Source organism: Rhipicephalus microplus, chromosome 3, assembly GCF_043290135.1.
Source record: "Rhipicephalus microplus isolate Deutch F79 chromosome 3, USDA_Rmic, whole genome shotgun sequence".
NCBI lineage: Eukaryota > Metazoa > Arthropoda > Arachnida > Ixodida > Ixodidae > Rhipicephalus > Rhipicephalus microplus.
The window spans coordinates 113,679,129-113,694,220 of NC_134702.1; the positions used below are offsets into that span (position 1 = coordinate 113,679,129).

At 45.1% G+C, this 15,092-nt stretch overlaps 1 protein-coding gene across 1 annotated transcript in view; it reads right to left on the bottom strand.

Moving 5' to 3' along the window:
- Positions 1-1,135: 1,135 nt before the first annotated feature.
- The window catches only part of LOC142803295 (uncharacterized), a 32,342-nt gene continuing 18,385 nt past the window's right edge, over positions 1,136-15,092 (bottom strand). Inside the window, exons 3-4 of the mRNA XM_075888424.1 lie at positions 14,828-14,953; positions 1,136-1,233 (exon numbers count right to left, since the gene is read on the bottom strand). Of these exons, the coding sequence (XP_075744539.1) occupies positions 14,950-14,953 (4 nt within the window). The 3' untranslated portion in view covers positions 1,136-1,233; positions 14,828-14,949. The remainder of the gene's footprint in view (positions 1,234-14,827; positions 14,954-15,092) is intronic.

The window sequence follows — 15,092 nt, forward strand, 5'->3', positions numbered from 1 at the left end:
TCCGTCGAGTGTCGCAGCAGGTCTCTGCGTGCTGTGAGCCTGGCACAAGAGACACCCCAGAAGGCATTCTAGGCCAGCTGATGAGCCGCGTAATAAATGCGCTTCTTTACGGCTGGCGTCTTGTTAAAGAAATTTTCCAGCTTGCACAGAAGTCTTAGATGTAGTCAAACACGATGCGAGCAAACGGCAATTGTAAAGGAGCGGAAACTCCTGAGGAGTAACACTTTCGAGTAGTGAAGTGCTGTTATATTGTGCTGCGCTATTAGTATTCAACTGAATAAGGTGACATCAATTTTTTGTGTTCACAAGCACCTACATTACACGGGACTGTGTTTTCAGGGCAAAGAAAACATGACAAATACCGGAGACGGTACACTGTACAAGTTTTATCCCGATGACATGGTATGGTGCTCCGTATGACGGCTCTTCATGTGGTTCACAAATTTTCTTGACACTCACGGATGTTGGGCCATTTTGTTATTAACTATTGTGCAAGACCACTGGAATCAGAAATCGTAAATGCATGACGGAAATTCGCCATAGCTGTTTTACTTCAAATAACAAAAGTATCAAAGTAAATAATCAAAGGCCTAACTTTCAGTCGTACTGCGAAAATGTTACAGTTTCGAAAAGTTTATTTCAGTTCAATTTACTTGTTGCAGTTACAAAAATTATTATTCACCCTGTTTTTTCTGACAAAATTGTGGCTTAGTTTTTTTGTTTTGTGTGAAAACAATACGAGTCACTCATATAAGCACGCGTCTCTCAATCATCGGTATTAAAGAAGTCAAATAAAGATGAAGAATATCTTTTCGTAACGTTGTTGTCAAGTTTGTTCTGCCTCAGGAAGTTATTGGCTAATATTTGAATAACAGGAGAACAGAGATATACTGCAGCCTACCAAAAGGTGCATTTATGTGGCGGATTCATGCGTGTGTGTTCACTGCACCCATATGCCTTCGAAAACTCAGGCATGTTCCTCAGAGGTACGATGCAGCGAGAATGAAATGGTGCATAGCGTTCGCCTAAGACGCCATGCTCAGCGCACCACTTCACACAGTGGTTGACGAAGAACAGTTGCTTCGATGTCATGTTGAAACCCACCAGCTTGACACTCTTGTATTTCTCGGGCAATGAAGCAAATGCCTCGTACGCTGTCCTGGTTCCAACAAAGTCAGCCAAATTTTCGGAGTCCATTGTGTCGTCTAAAACATTTTGCAGAGTTGTGGTCAGCTGCAAAAAATGGTCAGGCAACAATTACAATCGGTAGCCTGAATTCTGATTAAAATACACAAACTAACTGTAAGAAAACAACTGTCAAAATTGCTTATTATGGGAGCATCGGCAGATTTATGCGGGATTATTTCTCAATTTCTGACTGCATTTTACATTTATTCAGATGAGCTCTGTTGTATATAACTGCCCAGACGTAGCCGCGCTCGTTGCGTTGGAATAATTAGATGACATTTTAGATTATAATGCTGATTATGATTATAATCCATAAGACAGGTGAGCGCTTCTAGAGACAAATGATACACGTGACACAGGTGTGTTTTCTCGTTTTTGTGTACCGCAATGTAAATTTTTAAGACCATGACACATCGTATGCTCCAACCCAAGGGTTTTCATGCGTACGAATGCGTCTATTTAGTTTTTAGAGCTTGAAAACTCTAAGAAGAGCAGTCCAATGTGGTGGTACTCAGACCCTTCCATATACAGTTTACACTCAGCATTGTTATTTATGAAAAGCTGTTCGTGTAACGAATCACCAGAGGTTAACTCCCAAAAGCGGATTGAAAGCATTCGAATGCGTAATATGACAAAGACAAAGAGGCCGTGAACGACAGCAGCACTACTATCAGATCAAACACTTATCAGGCAAAATCGAACATTTAAACTCGCACCACGTTACCCACTGTACATGCGAACCGTTTCATCCGCAATCCCAAACAAATTAACATGGCTGTATGGCAGTAGTTTATAGCGGTGTTTTACAGTAACATATATTTACATTTGGGAGAAAAATAACATGCAAGTTCGTTGCCTTTCAGCACACTCATCGCTGTAAACTGCGCAAAGTTCGTCGTGTGTATGAAACAAGAAAAAATTGATAATGGAATAATTGGAAGCGCAAACCAACGGGACACAAGAGAAGAGAGAAACAAGTGCTTGTTTGTCTCTTTTCTTGTGTCCCGTTGGTTTGCGCTTCCAAATATTCCATTATGAATTTGTACCAACTAGCCCGCCTGTCTACCCTTCTGCGAGAAAAAATTCGCAGATCCCACGTACAGTGGGAATCGATGATATGCGAAGCATGAATTTAGTAATGTTGATATATGTCACACTAAAATTTGAACAACGTTACGAGGTGGAAGTAAATGATGTCGTACATGACTTCCGTGTCATGATTATCATGTTTGGATGTGTCGTTCATTTTCGTCATCGTTTCCAAACAAGTGATACCAACTTTAGTATACGTCGAGCTAGCGAAAAGGTCGCGAGCCCGATATAAGCGTGATATGTTGTCATGTTCTCACATGACAAGCGTGTCAGGAATATCATGTTTGCACTAGACGTATATTTCGTCATATAATGACATTACGTAACACCAAATTTATTATCAGTGGAGCTGGCAAAATGGCTGCGAGCTCATAGTGAAGAGCCCAATATACTCCAATGTAGCGTCAAAGTGCGTGCACGCTGGGCACAGCGACGCTACGTAACAAAACCCGAGCTCGAGCTCTCTACAGTGTAAAACCAGGTGCGACCAGCGTCCGTCGGCGTAGCCCGATGACAACCGGTGCGAAATGCGACATGCTGCATTTTGGGCCAATGCGTTACCCAGACGACATTCCGACTCCCTCCTTTCGTGACCGCGGAACACTGGACGCGCTGAAATGCGCATGCGTCAAAGCAACGCAGCGCGGCGCGCACCTGCGAGTATATGGCAGGACCGCCGCCTGGCGTGGTTATGCCGGCCTGACCTAATAAAATGAACGCCCGCGAGCACGTGCACCGCGTCCTGTCGAAATGAATTGGCACCTTGACTGTGCCATGTAGTGAAGTTCTCACATGACACGCATCTCATCAATATCATGTTCTCACCAGTCACAGTTCTTCGTCACCCAATGGCGTCACGTAATACCAAGTTTGGCATATGTGAAGCTAGCGAAACGGCCGCGAGCGCATCATGAGCGTGGCATGTAGTCATAATGTTACATTACACGCATGTCGTGATTATCATGTTTGGATGTATCATTCACCTATGTCGTCCGTTCGCATCACATAATAAAGAGTTTGTAACATGTGAAGCTAGCGAAACGGCCGTAAGCGCATCATAAGCGTAGCTTGTGGTCGTGTTGTTTTATGACACGCATCTCATATTTATCATGTTTACACCACTATCATACCTTCGTCATTCTTTCACGTCGCGTAATACCAAATTTATTATAGGTGAAGCTAGCGACACGGCCGCCAGCGCTTCGTGAGCGTGGCATGAAGTGATGGTGTTACATGACACGCATCTAATGATTATCATGTTTGCACATGTCACATACCTTCGCAATCCATTCACGTTCTTTAATACCAAATTTGGTATATGTGATGTGATGGCGTGGCTTGTGCGTCGCTCGTAGTACGTAACCATCAGTGGCACATACCCGAAATAGGTATAACATTTGTCCTCCAAGGTGGTGCCGGTAAGAGATTTCTTCTGTGCGTTGTTTAACAATAAAAAATAGTGCTCCATGTACATGCTAATGGCTGCTAATGGGGAATGACAGAAAGGAGCCTTCGGCTTTTAGTCAACGCACATGCTGCTATCCCCATTAGCAGCCATTGGCATGTACATTGAACACTATCGGACAAGAAATGGTTGCTACATTATACTCGCTGGGTGTAACCTCTTTAGTTTTAGAAAGGTTTAGCGAGCGTTAAGCCGCAGGACCATGAATACAATGAACTAGTATATACCATGAATGAATTCGAGGCGGTTAAAGGGGGGAAGCAGATACGAAGTGCAAGCCGTAAGAAATTGAAAGCTGAACCCTCCTGTCTCTCATTTCTCATTAGCAGTCACTGGCATGTACATTGAGCACTATCTGACAGGAAAAGGTTGCTACGTTATACTCGCTGGGTGTAACCTCCTTGGTTTTAGAAAGGTTTAGCGAGCATTGGGCCGCAGTGACATGAATACAGTGAACTAGTATATACCATGAACTCAAGGTTGTTGAAGGTGGAAAGTAGACCCGAAGCGCAAGCCGTAAGAAAGTGTGCGTGTGCCACCTCTCGTTTAGTCCTTGGAATGTCCACTGAATGGCGGTGCTTATATATGGGGAATATATGATAAAAACATGCGAGATGGTGGGACTTGGAGTGTTGAATAGATGGATGAACGGACACACAGACAGATGCATAAATGGACGCATGAACGGACGCAGGGACGGGCGCACGAACAGACGCATGGATGGTCACACAGACGGACGCATGGACGGACGAATGCTTCGCCCCACTCTCCATCATGCACTTCGTGGATATCCTGCCATTTCTTATGTTAGGGTCTGTCGCTTGTGTTCGCCATGCAATCATGTCATACCACACTAGTTTGCAACATACCATCTGAGCGCAACCACCACAAGAGCTTCAGGACCATAACATTTTAATTATGACATTCGTGACATACATATCATAATTTCATGCCATGACTAGTCAAATACGTTCCTCATACAGTCTGTTATGCCATACCAAGTTTGGTATTGATAAAGTTATCGAAATGGCCAGGCGACCTAAATTTGTAGGTGGCTAGATAGATAGATAGATAGATAGATAGATAGATAGATAGATAGATAGATAGATAGATAGATAGATAGATAGATAGATAGATAGATAGATACGCTGGAAGTCGCCGAAGTTCACTTAGAAATGTTTCGCACCTAATACAACGGACACAGTTGCAACAGGATCGCTTTAAGTTTGCCGCGCCTGAGGAGAGTGTGAATGCGCATCACGCTTAGTTTCGCTTCCAATTTTTTTGCTTTTCCTGTCCTTTTTCTTCGTTTTTTCGTAACCTTTTGTATTTTTATCTCTGCTTTTGTGTTGTCTGTCTCTTTTACTAGTTTTTATGTCTTTTCCTATGTTTTTCTTTACTCTGCCTTTATAATTGGTGCTTGCTTGTTTCTTGCTCTATTCGTAGATCTCGTTAGGCTTTTGTTACGCCACGTGCTTACGGAATACGAGAGCCCGGGCCTCGATAGCTCTCCACACTTATCTTTACCAGGGTGTCTGAAGAACAAAAGTGACACGTCGTTTCCCTGGGACGAGCGTGCGCTATCTTATTGTCTTTAACGTACTCGAATAACAAGAAACATAAGACTTCTCAGTCCGAGCGTAGCCTCGGATTTCTCTGCATTCACTTATGATCATGAATCTGCTCGAGCAACGGAAGGACGCTGACTTCTTTTTGGCCTGAGTGCCGACTCGGACGGCTAGCTTATATAAATTTTGGTGGCGTAAAACCAAACCATGATAACAGCATACAATCACACCATGCGACAACCTGGTATTCTTAAGTGTTCCGCACCTAGACTGATTGCACATATAAGGTGATTGAATATTAAGCGTGGTTCCAATAAGAATGATTTTCAATAAGAAGCAGAAAATAAGTGCTAGCTATGTATAGTCAGCTGCAGTCCTCTCTCCTGTAATCAATGTCCTGATTCTCAAAAAGATTGGATTTTAAAAAGGAGCCTCATGGGTGATGAATCCAAACAGAAATGATCCAGTTTTAATTTTATTACCAGTAATGCGCATAAAAGATTAAGTTCCAGAAGTTTGGTCGTAAGACTTGTTGGCTGCCCTTCTAGTTTTCAGACGACACATGAATTTGGAAACTTGCTTATTTTATTATAATGTTATTGTGCTCAACGCAATTTTTTCAGCATGTTCTGGTGGTTCTCTGTAAGGCTGCCCTTATTTCTTGGTGTGAATTTGTCGTTCGCCTCATTTATTAAAGTTTTCATGTGATTACTTTTTGCTCCACTCAGTGAAGAAACTCAATCGCAATGTGTTCTAAATAGTCTCGGTGACATGTGTTGTTGCACCAGTGTTGCCAAATTTCGGAGAGCAACAATAGCTTGATTGCAGCACAAAAGTAGCTAAAAGTAGCACGAAGATCTAACAAGCAGCTGAAAAGTAGCGAAATTATTTTTTCTAGCATTTTGAGGCATAATCTACCAGGACAACTAATTTTCTTGTAGCTGTGTGACCCTAAAGTTTTATGAGTACTATCAACTGACGTTTTCTTGCACGCAAATACGCAGAACATGTATATTGTCGCGGGTATAAAAAGGTACCTCAGGCATGGGTGCAGAAATTGCGCAGAAAGGACGAGTGATTGATTGATTTGTGGGGTTTAACGTCCCAAAACCACCATTTGATTATGAGAGACGCCGTAGTGGAGGGCTCCGGAAATTTTGACCACCTAGGGTTCTTTAACGTGCACCCAAATCTGAGTACACGGGCCTACAACAATCCGCCTCCATCGGAAATGCAGCTGCCGCAGCCGGGAACAGAACCCGCGACCTGCGGGTCAGCAGCCGAGTACCTTAGGCACTAGACCACTGCGGCGGGGCCAGAAAGGACGAAGACGACGATGTTGTTGTGGGGGGAGTGTCTAGACTGCAGTGTTGTTCTGCATCCTTGCACACTCTTTGCAGTGTTGCCAAACTGGTGTTAACTTATGAAACACTCCCCGTTACATATGTTTGGTGTGGAAGTGCTGGGTACCATTCTTACTATGGATCTCCGTAGCGGACGTCAGTTTCGTCCAGCCTTGATGCCTGAAGGCAGTGCGCCGTCCGTTGAGTCTACGCCTGCTCCGTCACCTGTGATCCCTTACCATCTTCTCGATCGAGGTACATTTTGCGGCACCAACACAACTGTCGTTGACGAGTAGATCGCCCTATACGAGTGCGTCAGCAAATAACAGGTGGGATTAGACGCTCATGCTGGCCAACATCATCTTTCACCTGCCAGGTACTGCACGCGCCTGGTAAGAGACGCACAAGGAAGACCTGTCGAGTTGGGACGTGTCCGAGCCAAGCTCCGTGACTTACTCGGCCGGTCAGTTGCTCGACAAATGGCAGCCAGGCAGGAACTTGCGTCACGAGTTCAATTATCCACCGAGTCGTACGGCACCTATATCCAAGACGCGCTCGCCTTGTGTCAGAAGGCCGACAATTACATGACCAAACTAGACAAGTTCAGCAATGTGTTGGAGGGCATAACCGGCGATGTCTTCAACATTCTGATATGCTAGAACTGTACCACCATTGACTCAATTGTCAGTGAATGTTGGCGGTTCGAACAAGTCAAAAGCAGGAAAATCACTCAACTTTTTTCTCGACTCCCGAACACCGCTATGACTTCTTCCTGCGAGGATACTGTGGCGCCACGTCCAATCGTGAATCCTCCAAACATCACAAGAATTGTCCGCCAGGAGCTGGAAGCCATGGCTCCTTCCGCTTATCAACCCCCTATGTCTGACAACTTGTCCCCAATATCTCCCATTTAGGCATTTGTGCGAGAAGAGTTTGCCAACATGTGCGTCTTAGTTCCTCAAAACTCACGCCACACCACAGCTCAAAAATCCTGACGCTCAATACCACGCTGCTCCACTTGTTGCTGCTGCCGCGTCGGTCCCGCGGTTCTCATCGCGCTACCGAAGTCCATCTGAGTGGCGCACACAAGATGACCGACCGATATGCTTCTCTTGCCATCGCGTTGGCAACATTTTGCGCCACTGCCGCAACAGATGGTCTTTCCGGCAACATTTTCTATACTAGAACAGAGCTTTCCTAGAAAAAATAATATAAAAAGGCCTGTCAGCGTCCCGAGTTGAAGCACTCCGTGGTCTTTTATTTTCTTATCTCGACATTTTTTTGATATCGACGACCGTTCCTTGGGCTGCACGAGCGCCGTAGCCCATTGTATCGACACTAGCGACACCATTCCTCTTCATGAGCGTATTTAGCAAGTGTCTCATTCAGAGCACCAAATAGTCCAGAAGGAGGTAGAAAAAATGCTCGACAAAGACATCATAGAGCCTTCAACCAGTCCTTGGGCATCACCTATTGTGCTTGTTGAAAAAAAGGACCACACCTTGTGGTTCTACGTCGGCTATCATCATCTTAATCGAATAACCGAAAGGATGTCTATTCTCTACCTCGAAGTGATGATGCGCGTGACTGCCTTCATGGTGCCAACTATTTCTCTTCCCTGGACCTAGATCTGGATATTGGCAAATTTCAGTTGATGACCGCGACCCCGAGAAGATGACATTCATAACACCCGACGGGCTTTGTCAATTTAAAGTCATGCTTTTTGGGTTGTGCAATGCGTCAGCAATTTTTGAACGCATGATGAACTCCTTCCTTTGCGGTTTTAAATGGTCGACGCGCCTGTGCTATCTAGACGATATCATCGTTTTCTCGCCAAACTTTGACAGCCATCTTTCATGTCTGTCGGCCATTTTGACGTTTTTCGCTCTGCTGGCCTCCAGCTTAACGTGTCTAAGTACACCTTTGGGTGCCGTCAGATAAAGCTACTTGGCCACCTTGTTGACGCTGCTGGTGTACGACCGGACCCTGATAAAGTCCGCATGGTGCGCGAGTTTTCGGTCCCACGTTCCACGCAATAAGTTCGCAGCTTTTTGGGACTCTGTTCACATTTCTGCCATTTTGTGAGCAACTTTGCAGAAATTGCTCGGCCCCTCACGGTTCTCCTCAAGAAGAACGTGGCTATTTCCTCGCGTGAAGACCAAGAACATTTCTTTGCGTCGTTGATTTCGGCGATCACATCACCACCTGTGTTGGCTCATTTTGACCCAGACGCTTGATCGGAGCTTCGCACCGAAACAAGTGACGACGGCATAAGGGTAATACTCGCACAAATGCAGAACGGCACAAACCTTGTCATAGCGTACGCTAGCCGCCTAGTTTCTCAGTCGGAAAGGAACTATTCAAGTACTAAGCGAGAGTGCCTGGCTCTCATTTGGGCTAACGCAAACTTTTGTCCATACCTATATGGACGCACGTTCGCAGTCATCACAGACCACCATGCGCTCTGCTGGATGTCAACCCTTAAGGATCCTACAGAAAGACTCGGGCGATGGGCATTGCGATTGCAGGAGTACACGTTCTCTGTAGTGTACAAGTCTGGCAAGCTTCACAGCGATGCCGACTGATTATTTCGACACCCTGTTGATCCACCCGACTCCTCTGAGTTGGAAGCGGAGGCCAACATCCTAGCCGTAACAGTTTTCTGCAAATAGCCGACGAACAACGCCGAGATCCATTGCTGCCATCGATGATTGACCGTCTTCAATCCGGTTTTCTTCAAGACCACGTTCTGTACCACCGCAACTTACATCCCGATGGCGTGGAACTTTTGTTCATCGTCCCACGTCATCTTCGCAAGGACATCTTGCAAAAACTTCAAAACGAATCAACTTCCGGAAATTTAGGTGTCTCCAGAACCTATGACCACGTCCGCCGACGGGTATTCTGGAAGGGCTTTATTGTTCCGTTCACCACTACATTGCAGCGTGTGACCTGTGCCAGCGTTGGAAGAAGCCTACGTCTGTCCCTGCCAGTCACCTTCAACCTATTGAAGTCCCAGCCGAGATATTTTATCACGTGGGTTTGAATTTGTTAGGTCTCTTCCCAACATCGGCAACGGGAAACAAATGGGTAGCAGTAGCAATGGATTATGCCACTCAGTATGCAATTGCTCGAGTGCTACCAACCAGCTGCGCAGCGGACGTTGCAGATTTCCGACTCTATGACATCATCGTTCAACGTGGCACTCCTTCTCAACAACTCATGGACCGTACCGCTGCTTCCTGTCTCTTGTGGTTCACGACATCCTTAAATGCTGTGCTACGTGGTACAACTTAAGACTTCTTTCCATCCTCAGACTAACGGACTTCCTGAACGCCTCAACCGCACACTGACGGACATGCTTGCTGTGTATGTTTCTGACGACCACATCGATAGGGACACTGCCCTTCTCTTCGTTACCTTAGCCTACACCTCGTCGCGTCATGATACTGCCGGCTACTCACCATTTTTTCTCCACTTTGGCCGTGATCCCTTACTACCTTTCGTTACCCTGATTCCGCATGACCTTCCGTCCAACACTTCGTACGCACAAGCCATCTCCACGTATGCCATCTCCCGTGCTCTGATCGCACGTACAGTAGCTCGTGCCAGGTTCTCATTGACCCAGAGAGCACAAAAGTCGCTCTACGACAGCCAACATAAGGATGTCGATTTTTCTCCGGGCTCTCTCGTGCTACTGTGGCTGCCATCTCGTCGTGTCGGCCTAAGCGAGAAACTTTCATCACAATACGTTGGGCCTTACCGAGTTCGGCGCCAAGTCACACCTTTCACCAATGAAATGTCTACTACAAACCCCACTGTTACATACAAGTGACATTGTGCATGTTTCTCGCCTGAAGCTCTATCACAGTGACCCGTCCATCTAAGAACACTAGGCACCAGGATGGTGTTTGCTGCCCGGGGTAATGTCACGGGTATAAAAAGGTACCACAAGCACGGGTGCGAAAATGACGCAGAAGGGATGAAGATGACGACGTTGTTGTGGGGCCATGTCTGTATTGCCCTGTTGTCCTAAATCCTTGCGTGCACTGTGTGCAGCGTTAGCCCAACCGGCATTAGCCTATTAAATACTCCCCGTTGCAATATAAATGAAAATAAAAGCACTCCCATTTTCATTCAAATTATTTTGGGCAGGTGTGGTCTCCAGCGAAGAGTACAGGCTTTCTCGCTCATCCAACATACGCTGCGTATGCACAGTGCTCATTAAACGTGAGGGATGTGCGAGTATGGAAAATTTTAATTAAGGAATCGAGAAGGGCCTAGTTGAACAACCGAATAGTTTTGAATCACTTTGTATTAGCTTCCACTAAGGAGGCAAGCTTAGTAGGAGAACTCGTTGGAAGAGCAAATATTCATTTTTGTTCTTTTAAAACTATAGGGTTAAAAGCGCTCGTTTAGCAGGAATTCGGGCGGTGGTGGACATCGGTGGTGATGAGTGGAGAATCTTCTTGTGCGTGACCAAAAAATCTAGAAACATGCAAACAAAATAAATCTTGAAGATGCCCGGGTCCTACTGTGCATTGAACAGCAACATTTGTGAGGCATGCAGGTGTTCTACGCCATGACCACGCGTCAGCTTGAAAATATAGTAAAAATAACTTTCTCTGCTTGGAAATGGAGTGAAAATTCTCTTCATGCTTTACAAACATACGCGTTGGGTATACATGCTCTAAAAAGAGTTGCACGCGATAGCAAAATCTGGCCTCTAGTGCACTCTTCAACCGCTAAGTGCATACTTAATATGCTTTCTTACTTACACACGAACGCACACACGCACGAACATAGTAGATTAGACCAGCGCGCGCTATTATCGCCGAATGGACTCATTTTTGTCGTACCCCTTGTCGAATAAAATGCGTTAAAGGGGCCCTGAAACACTTCTTCAAGTAACCATGGATGGAATTCACTAAAAGAGCTTATTGCATTCACAAAGTCAACACCGAAAAAATTGTAAGTATCCGTACAGATAGAGTGTTGTTGCGAAGGTTTGTCGCATGCTGCAATAGCATTATCTCTTTTCTCATGCCGACTATCGCGCTGGACTCTAAGCAGGAAGGTGTGGCAGGGCAAACAAACTATCACGCCTCGTGACCTTGATTACTTTTGTTTTCTTCTAGCACGTGGCATTTTTAGTGTGATGGCGCACGCACGCGTGGACAAGTAGCGGCCTCCCATGGCTATTTCGGTACCTTGATTTGTCAGTCACACACCCAGAGATGATTTTTCGCTCACGAACCACGGGACTGACTCCGGCGGCAGGTTTTCTGCCACACGAGCTCTTTAACGCTATGGTGTCAAAACATCCATCGCTCTGCGAATATGGTTAATAAACCGATGCGCACAATGAGGAGATCCTTGAGGTGCCCTATTGACGCCAAAAGCTCTGCGCCTTTATGTGGAAACGTAAGAAGAATAGTCTTCTACACTGAGGCAACTAAGAGACGCTGCCGGTCCTTCTGTCTGCTTGAACGTCACAACGATGGCAAAATTGTTCCTTGAGTTGGCACCCAGAGAACAAGAAATGTCGCTTTGAAAATGTTTAATTCCATCTGCTAATGGTGAGCGATAAACCATTATTGTGAAGAATGTCCGCCAAGGTTGCCCATTCAACATCCTGAAAATCATTTTTCACTAGAACGTCTAAACAAAAAGAAATACAGGGAGAGATTATTACTAAAGTAAGCAGAGTGAGAACGAGATGATTAAGTTCGCTTAGCCATGTTACACCAAAGCAAGAACCAGGAGTGACCCAGGGGTGATGCAAAGCATGCCTTAGTGGCATATATTATAATTTAAAAAACAATTAGAAAAGGGCCTTGTGGGCAATGAATAATGTTACGAATGGTTCTATTCGGTTCTTATTTGCGTGTTGATCCACCTATGGTTAGAAAACTGCTTCAAAGAACGCACTTTAACAGAACGAGCGCTGAATGCACACAAATTCATTCTTCATGTATAAGGGAAGTGAAGTCAGGGCGACGCCTTCTGGAAAAAGTATGCCTGGAATGTCGCTCTCTTTTCAATTCGGAGCTTACGGCTAGCACGCAGTCTCGGACGCCATGTTTCCTGCACGTGTTGTGACCGTCCACTCCGTGAGACACTCGCCTCCACACTCCTCAGTCACGTGACATTACTACTCCGCTCTGACACGTGGCATCATAGCTGCCCACAGTATGTAGTAACGTTGTTACCTGACACGCATCTCATGTTTATTATGTTTGCACCAGTATCACTTCTTAATCATCTATTCACGTCCCGTCATACTAAATTTGGTACAAGTGAAGGTAGCGAGACGGCCGCCAGCGCATCATAATCGTGGCATGTAGTCAAGTTGTTACATGACACGCATCTCATGATTATTATGTTTGCACCAGTCACATACCTTCGTCATCCATTTACGTACTGTAAAACAAAACTTGGTAAACGTGACGCTAGCGTAAGGGCTGAGAGCGCAGCTTGAGCGCGCCATGTCATGTTGTTACATTGCACGCACGTCATGATATTCATGTTAGGGTCTGTCGCTTGTGTTCGACATGCAATCGTGCCATAGCATACCAGTTTTGCAACATTCCATGTGAACAAAACCACCGCAAGAGCTGCAGGACCATGAAATGTGAATCATAGCCTGCATGACATAAATATCTTGATTTGCATGCTATGGCTTGTCAAATGTGTTCTTCATACACAATTACGTTAAGCCATACGAAGTTTGATATCGATACCATTATCAAAACGGCCAGGAGACCTGAATTTGTAGGTGGCTAGATAGATAAATAGATAGATCAATAGATAAACAGATAGATAGATAGATAGATAGATAGATAGATAGATAGATAGATAGATAGATAGATAGATAGATAGATAGATAGATAGATAGATAGATAGATAGATAGATAGATAGATAGATACGTTCCACGTCGCCAAAGTTCACTAAGAAATACTTTGCATTCAATGTCTTCTGATCCTTCTTTTTTCTTGTCATCTGCATTGCTTGCTTCGACATGTTGCTAGGTGACGCACAGGTGATGTCTTCGCTAAGCGAAGTTCTTGTGTGCGCACGTAATGGCCACGCCTTGGGCTGAAACCGCCATGCTGTTTAAGTGTTGACGCCGCAAAACTAATTACTTTGGGTAATTAACAGTGGAAACGGCACGTCGGCATTTGCATTTCCTGGTACAAAGTTTGTGGTATCTCTTGGTTGCCCGCGCTGCTCAGGTAGAAATCCTAGGACAAGCAGGGACGACTACATGATTGATTGACATCGTCTATTGGAGGAGCGGCAGCCGTCCCAGCTGCTCACAAGAAAATGGTCTGCTCTCGAATGTAAGGTAATGCTCATGGAGTTATATTGGCGTGCCCACTGCATTGTTTTGACGATCATGAATGTGCTGAGGTCTAAACATAATCACCTGACCTTTAAACAGGCATCTTTATTCTGGTGAACTACAAGTTCTAACGCTGCTACCGAGGCTCTAAGTCGTGACGACCAGTAAGTACTATCGTGAGTAATACGGCTTCGAACACGCGACGGCATGACTAATAGCCTCAAAACCTAGATAGAGTGATACATGGATGGCACTGACGAAAGATGAGGGGAAAGAAGGGCACTCTTCCACATATTGTCGGCTCTTTCATTCCGGTAATGTTTCCGCAAAACAGCTGTCGATTGCGTGACAACGGCTACGACGAATGATCATGCAAAACAAAAGAATTTCCACGAGAACAAAATAAAAATTGACCTGGCGTATTAAAATTTCCAGTGAGCATCACCTAGATGTATTACAAGCACGGCGTATGCGTAGTGGCAGGGTACGTCACAGGTGATATCTCAGCTGCTACATACTATGAGGAGTCACTGCGTCAGGCAGGCTGCTATGGTGTGAACTCATATCTCGGCTAGTGATCAACGACAAGCTCCCTCTTTGCAGCAGCGATGCAAAGAGGAAGTGGGCCAACAGCTCGCGGAAGCACGGAACCCTTTCCACTTTTTTTCCGACAGCAGCTGATGCATATAAGCTGATGTAGGGTTCAAGGCTATTCGAAGTGTATTCGAGTGTTCAAACTCATATTGCTTACGATTGTACAATTGAGATAGTTTAGCCTACGAATAACAATCATAATGCCAAACATCAGAAGAGTCATCTATTCACAACAGATTTATGCGACCTTCGCACGCAGAGTGCTCTTTCAGTGTAGTGCTTTTTGAAGTCTTCCGTCCAATAACTAATCTTAATGTCGTTAAGATCAAATGCGTGCATGAACTCGTGGCCAATCACCTGCAATATTAACAAGAAAGTGTCAGCGAACATCAATAGCAGCACATAAAGTGTAATCTGTTCACGATGCGTGAATCAGTCAGCAAACAAATAGGTTTCGCCCACAATATGACTTATACCAAGATATTTAGGGGCACGT